At 35.5% G+C, this 8,439-nt stretch overlaps 2 protein-coding genes across 9 annotated transcripts in view; both read right to left on the reverse strand.

The window, feature by feature from the left end:
• LOC107612638 (protein WVD2-like 5) lies at positions 871-3,463 on the reverse strand (the record flags this gene model as incomplete). The annotated part of the gene is given in 8 exon segments (XM_016314333.2): positions 871-981; positions 1,082-1,153; positions 1,252-1,348; positions 1,528-1,599; positions 1,720-1,760; positions 1,914-2,162; positions 2,267-2,559; positions 3,426-3,463. Coding segments are annotated over 7 exon segments (774 nt in total), but the record flags the coding sequence as incomplete, so codon positions are not given.
• The window catches only part of LOC107612640 (pentatricopeptide repeat-containing protein At5g06540-like), a 4,250-nt gene continuing 1,215 nt past the window's right edge, over positions 5,405-8,439 (reverse strand). For 3 of the 8 annotated variants that reach the window (XM_021110043.1, XM_021110044.1, XM_021110042.1), the window contains exons 3-4: positions 6,125-8,291; positions 5,405-6,039 (exon numbers count right to left, since the gene is read on the reverse strand). In XM_021110043.1, the coding sequence (XP_020965702.1) occupies positions 6,571-8,175 (1,605 nt within the window). In that variant the 5' untranslated portion in view covers positions 8,176-8,291 and the 3' untranslated portion in view covers positions 5,405-6,039; positions 6,125-6,570. The remainder of the gene's footprint in view (positions 6,040-6,124; positions 8,292-8,439) is intronic. The other 5 variants (XM_021110048.1, XM_021110046.1, XM_021110047.1 and 2 more) reach the window with 5 other exon arrangements.

The following is an 8,439-nucleotide window of genomic DNA, read 5'->3' on the forward strand; positions in this document are numbered from 1 at the left end:
GGGTAAGGTTTTTTTTTTTTTTTTTTCCTATTTCTTATTTTTATTATCCTTTACAAAATTTAAAAAATAGAAAACTAATTTCTGTTTTGACCAAAAAACAAACCTTGTTCTCAGTTTTTATCTATCAAGAAATACTTGTATGGGCCTTAGCCGCTCCAAAATTGGCCCAGGCCAGGGTAGCCCAGCCCATCAATAACAACCATAAACCCTAATATGCCAACACAGGGTCAATTGTATATTAGTGGGCTACCCTATGTTTTCCCACACAGGTTCAATTGTATATTAGAGGAGCGTCAATACATTAAAATTAAATTTATCTTAAAATATTATAAAACCAACTGATATAATAGCTAAATGTCTAGTTTTGTTACATCCAATCCACAAACAAAACTAGACAATGTTACGTAACCCTAATCTCTATACTTGTATGTTTATTTCTTCCTCTCAACAACAAAATTCATTAACTAGATTTGAATTTCTTCTAATTTCTATCTTAGATTGTAATTTACCGGCAATAAGCTAACAAAATAAAATGAAAACAATGTTTAGTTATTTTGTAGTCCCTTATCTGTAATCAGAAGAGCAAAAAAGACATTTAATTACATAGAAATCAGTTGATCAAGTTATGTGGAAGATTGAGAAGAAAGCTCCAATCAGAAGAGATTGCTCATCCGAAATGGATTGGAAGATTGTCTTACATTCTTACTCTCAGAAACCGCATGAAAAATGTAGCCATGCCCACATTTGTGCATGCACAAAGCAAAGGGAACATACATTTATTTATGTGGTATATATTTACACACTAGGACTGGATGCCATTAGATGCAGAGCCATGCGTATGCCAGCATGTATACACAGAGAGAAACTTACCTTCTTTAACTCCACCCTTGGAGGAGTAGGCTCCTGGTAAAAACTAGGCATTGGAGTTGCTTTAAATGCAAGACTCTTCCTAAGCATCTTAATCTCAGCTTCTTGGGTCTCCTACAAAAGGAATGAAATATTTATGTCAATGAAAAAGGCATTCATATGACTAAAAAACATCTGCCACTAATTTGCCGGCATAGATATCAAATATAATAACCTTGGTTTTTGCTTGTAGGTTACTCTCCTCCACTTCCTTTGCGTGAATCTTTTCCTCGAGCTTTGAGTAAAACTGGCCACCAGAATATCAATGATTCTTTTAACTACAAACTTATTTGAAATAAATCCTCATGTTAAAACAAAATACGGAAGTAAGTAATAATTGATTACCTGTTTTCTTCTCTCAGCTCGCTCATCACATTTGAAGCTGAATCCATAATTGGGAAGTGCCCCAACCCTGCGATGTTTAGCATCTTCTGCAGTAGGACTTCCAAGTGGATTAAGGAAAGACCATGATCAAACACCAGAGTGCTCTCAAAAATCGATAAAAACTCACCAAGACCATAAAGGCAGTCCCATTAGATTCCCACTTGTGCTCACAAGGAAGCAAAAGAGACCCAATCACAAACGGACATGCAAAAAACAAATAAATAAATAAAAGGATACGAAGAACATTCTGTTCCTCCTTGAACATTTTCAGCGGGCCCTTTCTTCAATGATCTTGGTTTAGCTTTGTCCCTGATTCAAATAAGTGACATTCCACTAGTCAAATATGTAAAACCATTTCTATATGACATAACATATTTCTTCAACTAGCATATGATGAAAATTCACAAATACATGCAAAGCATTACATACAGTGGTACTTCAGAAGACACTGGATCAGATTTTCCAGGGTGCTGAAAGAAAAGAGTAAAAACTATCAGGGAAAGCCAAAACTATATTTTATTACCCAACACCCAAGAGATAAAAGAACAAAGGAAGCACGATTAACCAAATGCTAGTGCAAGTAATGATAGGATAAAGCAACCAAAGATAACAACAATATTTACCTTGGACAACCGAGTTTCCTTGTCATTATACGAACTGAGTTTGGCAGGCTGCCTAGGGTGGGGTTCTGAAGCTGAAGTACCATTTGAAACAGCAGATGATGCATGTTCATCTTTTCCATCTTTGCATCTTTTCACCGAGTTTGCATGAACACCTTTCGAACCTGTGGGCTTTGCGCACTTTTCCTTCACAGGACCCTTTTGAGCTCTTAATTGCCTTGATTGATCCTCTACTGTAGTAACATCCTCATCCTAGAATTGAGCAAATAAATCAGACTCAAATAATATAAACAAAATAAGTTGATCATGAACTCAGTTCTGAGGAAAAAGAGTAAGGAGAAAAAAACTGTTCTCACATTAGAATTGTCCACATTGTTGCCATTGCTGCTGCCATTTGCTACTTCCCTGATTTCCACCACAGATGAGTTATCAGTTGCAGCGCCATCCAACTCATCAAAATTTTCAACATTTCCATTTGGAGATGCCATTTCTGTAATTTCAGCAACACTGGGGTCTACATCTACACCATTCAAAACACCAGTATCATCTCCAAAAGTATATCGTTTTCATGAACACAATTCTAGTGTACTACTTCTATCCCATCAGCAGACGAACGGTTACTTGGATCGATCATTCACACCAAGCTATCCTACAAGTTAAATAGAGATAGTCAAGACAAGGCCACAAGGAAAAAACTACACTCTTATAGAACAAGTTTCACCATTCATCTGTTGTGACTAACAAGTATAAATATTCTAGACAATCAATGTGATTTTCGATTTACCATCCAACTTATATACCAAAGAGATTACAATCTTTCAGAAAAAAAAAAGAATGCATCATTCTATGGTCTAATAGCAACTTATCCAATTGAAGGAAAAAGATAAGAACAGGATGGAGGAAAAAATAGCAGACCTTGTGAGGTGTTGTCATGACCTATAAACCAGTCAAACAGGCAAAAGCAACACAACATAAAAAATTCTTCTTGTTTTCTTGAATATTTGGTACATAATTGAAATTTCACAATTCATACAAATATGATAAAAGAAACAAACAAGACCTTCCAAAGTCATGCACACTAATCAATAATGCAAAGAATACATTAGTAGAGGATAAATTAAAAAGATTGCATCAAACCCCCCTTTGGCTGCCAAGTGCATGAAGACAAATTTGGAAGATGCAAATATAAAATATTTTTTTTCTTAATTTAAAACTTAAAGAAAAACAAAGTGAAAACATGAAATTAAAAGCTCAAGATTGAACCTCTACTTTAGCATCATCTTAGCTCAAAACTAAGCAATTAACTAAGAACTAACATAGTCAGAAAACAATGAGTACATAAAAAGTGAAAGTGATAGAAATGAAATCAAAGCAAAAAAAGAAGCAATAGTAGCATGCTCCAATTCCCAATGCCCCATTTGCAAAGAATAAAACTTTGATCCAGCATTGATCTATTTATGCCCAGAAACAATGGCAGCAAACCCCACATTTTGAAGCATTAAGATCTGTGATTACCAAAATGAGATTTTGATGGGTTCAGAAGAGTAACAGTTGGTGATTTCAGAAAATAAAGGGCAAAATAGAACTTGCCGGGACAAATTCAAGTTTTTTTTTTTTAATTCAAAAAGCGAATTTGCTAGGATTGAAGTGTAAATTCTTTAAATTTTTAAAAAGTAAATTTGCTGGGAATTAATTATCTTTTTTTTTTAATATTTTCAAAAGGTAAATTTGTCAAAGGCGAATAATCTATTTTTATTTTTCAAATTTAAAAAAAATGCCGGCAAATTAATCTTTTAAAACACAATTTGTTGGGACAAATTGTCTTTTTGTTATTTTTAAATTTCTAAACATACTATACACTGAAGACGAATTTTGAGTACGATATCTTAAAAAGTAATAATCTTATACAAATTAAAAAGCGTGTAAATTTTGCACTATAATACATATTTCGTTTACGGTAAAAAAAGCAAAAAATATACACATATCTTATTACAAACAAGATTCTTTTTTTGGCATATTTTATTTACAGTAAATAAAATATGTGTTATTTTTTCTTGTTTATTGTACAATCAAGACACAGTAAATTTGTCAAGAGTGTGTGCATCAGCTTCAGGTGGAATCTGTCCAACTCTATCCTTAAGTCACATGTAGACTAAGGAAAATTTTCAATAATTTTTAACTATTGATCTTAATTATAAAAAATATATCTAATATATATAATTAAAATTAACGATTAAAAATTATTGAAACACCGATATACTGATATATTTAAAAACTTTCCGTAAGCTAAGGTGATACGCTACATCCTACAAGGTTATGCTGCACTCACGATTTATCTTGTCATCCTTCTTAGTCATTCACAAGTTCTAAGTTGCTATGTAACATTAGACTTGAACCTTATGCAAAAAAACACAATGTCTTTTGAACCAAGGGACCCTAACCACAGTATAGATGAGTGTCAAACTATTGGTTAAGCATAGATTTTATAACAGAGTCTTTGCAATTAGAGTACTAGAGTTTGATCGAGTGAAATATCACTACTGAATCAAGCATTATACAACAAACTTTGATGGAGCATTCGGCTGCATATCGCCATATATACTAGGAAGTTCGAAAGTATGAGGTACTACAATATACATGCTTGTACCAACGACATCTTGAATTCCATATCAACTTTATTTGTAAGGTCATTTTTTTTCTGGTAGAAGGTAATCCTTATGTTTTGTTAAGAATGATCCAAAATTTTATGAAATAAAGTTATAAGTTCAAACTATCGAATAAGACTCTATGGATAACAAAACAAGAAGTAATTGTTGAGATTTATGAGAATTAGGAAGAGTTTTACAACTAGCATCCAAAATTACTTAATGCGATGAAACATTATTTGTAAGGTATGGTACACAATTTTTAATCCCACGATTTTTAACTTGTACCATATTATGGTGATTTATGATAGTACTATAATTTCATACACTTGGTATCTCAATACAGTGCAACATACCTCATATGAATACGGGAAACGATATTATTTGACTTAATTATTTCAAAATATTTATAAATAGGGTTCTAATTTCTAATGAATCGCCCAAACAAAAATATCATGCAAAACTTTAGTGATTTTACTTGTTATCCAAACATATTGAAGAACATTTTTTTCCTCCTCCACACGTATTCTACTATAGACCAGTTTGGTTTTGGAGTGATGTAGTGTGGAATAACTGATATAACTAAGTAACCAAAACTCCAAAACCGTTATGAAGACACAAATAGCAACATTCAATAGTCAATAAAAACACATCTACAAAAAACATACTCTTTCAACACTTATTCCACACTACATCACTCCAAAACCAAACTGAATTTTGCCACATTAAAAACAGAGCACTACAATATTATGAACCCAACAATTGGACAATGCAGCATGTGCCTAAAAGCAACCCTAATTGATGTCAGCTTAATAAAACATAAAACACTTACATCTCATGAAAAAGGACACCATTGACATTCCTCCACTAAACAGCAACAGTCAAAACTGCAACTGAAAACTTCTTCAAACTTCCAATGAATCAGAATTCTGCATAATCAAGCAAACAGTTGTAAACTGTTCAAGGAAGTTACATAAGCAAGCCATACCCTGCACATCAGACCAGTCAAGAAACCATGAGCTAAGCATCGTCAACAAGAACATCATCTACTTCATTCTCACTCTCCAAAATACCCACCAAAGACATGCAAGTTTCAACATCCCACATTCAAACAATGATCAAGGAAGAAGAATGAGGGAAACAGAAGATGGAAACATATAACCGGAGATTCAATAAAAGATTAAGAACATAAGGATCAAACTCCATAATCGGCATACACACACGAACAAATTGCAAATCACAAACCCTAACAAATCAATTGGCAAGCAAACACATAACAACTCAACACACACAACACAGAAAGAACAGGGTTAAGCAATGGGACAGAACCAGAGCACAATTCAGACGCAACATCGCCACAGGCCGTACCAACAGTGACTAATATCTGCATCAAGCACCATTTCCCGATTCCTTACCAACCCTAACCATTTGAAACCGCAAGCCATCGTCATCACCGACACAATTTTCACCTTTTAAAAGAAATTCTGAATGCAGAGAAAATTCCAAATCAGCAAAGAATTCACGAGCTTTCTATTCATGATAGATAGATATGAAGCAAAGGGTTTGTACCTTAATCTTGAGCACAAAATTAAGGGCTTCTTCCATTGCAATAGGTTTTAGAGGACTCCATGGCCTTTAAACAGGTCTTTCAATTTGATGTTTGGAATTCCAACCTGTTCTACTCAATGATCTGTGCAACTATTCAATTTAATTCCAAATCTTCCTTGTTTGTCAGCATCACAACATGGCCATTCTTCATAGACATCAGTGGATGATGCTCCTGTTCTAATGGAAAGTATCGAATTTGACAATATCAATAACTACCCTTTTTCCAAATGAGTTTAGACCTGAAGATCATTTCATTTGCCATAAAGTGAGTTTGGCAGTCTCAACAACCAACTTTAGTATTGAAATAAAGAATGAATTCCATAATGTACAGATGGCTGATCAGATTAACAAGTGAGAATATCTTGAAATTCATATGCAATATGAATCTGAGACCATTATTTTTGAAGTTATATTACTTCAAATAAATAGAATGCATCTTTTGATCTGGAGAAATCCTCGAGTCCCTTACTCAAGTGGTTTAAAACTCTGTAAATTTCTTCTGAATATGTACAACACTTATCATCAGCAACAAATTTGTGGATGGACTGGTCAATTTCTATGAAACTCCAAGCAGAAATGGTTGACACTCCCCTTTTTTTCATCAGTCTTCTCGTCTCGGAGACACCTTCCCATTTGCCCGTACTTGCATACATGTTTGCTAGAAGGATGTAATATCCACTACGTTGAGGCTCCAATTCTATCAAATACTTCCCAACTCTATGTGCCAGTTCAACATGACAATGCATCATGCATCCGTTGAGCAAAGACCCCCATATGGCTCCATCCGGTTCTATCGGCATCCTAGCAACTAACGCTAAAGCATCTTTGATTCGCCCGCCTCGCGCCAAAATATCAACCATGCATCCATAGTGTTCAATGGATGGTAGGATGCCATATTTTCCACTCATTCGTTCAAAAAACCACCACGCTTTAGTCAACAAGTCCTTGTGATTGCAGGAAGTTAGAATACCAACAAAAGTAACTGCATTGGGTTTGGGTCCAACCTTCTCCATCTTATCGAAAAGCTCAAGAGCCATATAATTCTTTCCATTAATAGCCAAACCCAATATCATAGCACTCCAAGTAGCAACATCCTTACTAGGCATACTATCAAACACTTTCTCTGCCTCTTCTACCCACCCACACTTGGTGTAGAAATCAATCAACGCAGTCCCCAGTTCGAGTTCATACTCCAAACCATTTTCATCAATGTAACTGTGAATCCATTTGCCTTCTTCAAATGCACCCACAGCAGCACATGCATTGAGCACACTCACCAGAAGAGAGCCATTCAAATTAACATCATTTCCACAACACTTGAGCTCGTGGAAAACTTGAATGCCCTCATTGAAACAACCATTTCTCACATACCCAGACACCATGGCGCTGTAGGATACCTCATTCCTTTGCGGCATCTCATCAAACAACAGCCTTGCTTTCTCAATTAAACCATTATTACAATAACCAGTAACAAGACCAGTCCAACACACCACATTCTTGTTGGAACATTCATCGAACACCTGGCGTGCAACACCAACCTCTCCATGATCACAATAAACACCAATCAAAGAACTCACTACAAAAGCATCATAATCCACACTCCCTAACTTCACCACTTGAGCATGGGCTTGTTGGAGGAGAGACAAAGAGCCACGGCAAGATTTGACAAACATGGTGAAGGTGTGAGAGTTGGGCCTAACACCAGTGGCTAGCATTTGTTTGAAAAGCAGAAAACAGTTGTAAAATTGTGAGTCTCTTGAAAAAGCTGTTATCATGACATTGAAATCGAAGACAGTGTGAATTGGCATGTGAATGAAAAAGGCCTCTAAACAGCGCATATTGCGGCGGTTGCGCTGGTGGCATTGGAAATAGAAGGCCAAGAGTCTGCTGGAGACGTAGGAGAATCGTGCAAGGCCATTGGTGATTGCGTGGGCGTGGATTCGCTTTAACTCTCTCGTGCTTGGATTTATGGTTCCTTGCAAGAGACGAAGGCATGGTGGGATTGAGCTCATAGGAGAGAGAGACTATTTTTTTTGGTTGCCCTCTGAATCCTCCATCCCGATAGAGGAAAACTAATCTATCGCGAATTTAAACTTCGTTTAAGGGTCTGTCGTTAGCTAATAAATTGCTGCATTAGAAGCAGAACAAATTGAACTGAACTGTGTCAGAAAACAAAACATGCATAAGCTCAGTTCCAGGGTCCAGGCTGAACTGAACTTGATAGAGCTGCAAACATTTTGAGGAAGAGTAAATAATAAATAATTATTTTTGGTCGA

Source organism: Arachis ipaensis, chromosome B08, assembly GCF_000816755.2.
Source record: "Arachis ipaensis cultivar K30076 chromosome B08, Araip1.1, whole genome shotgun sequence".
NCBI lineage: Eukaryota > Viridiplantae > Streptophyta > Magnoliopsida > Fabales > Fabaceae > Arachis > Arachis ipaensis.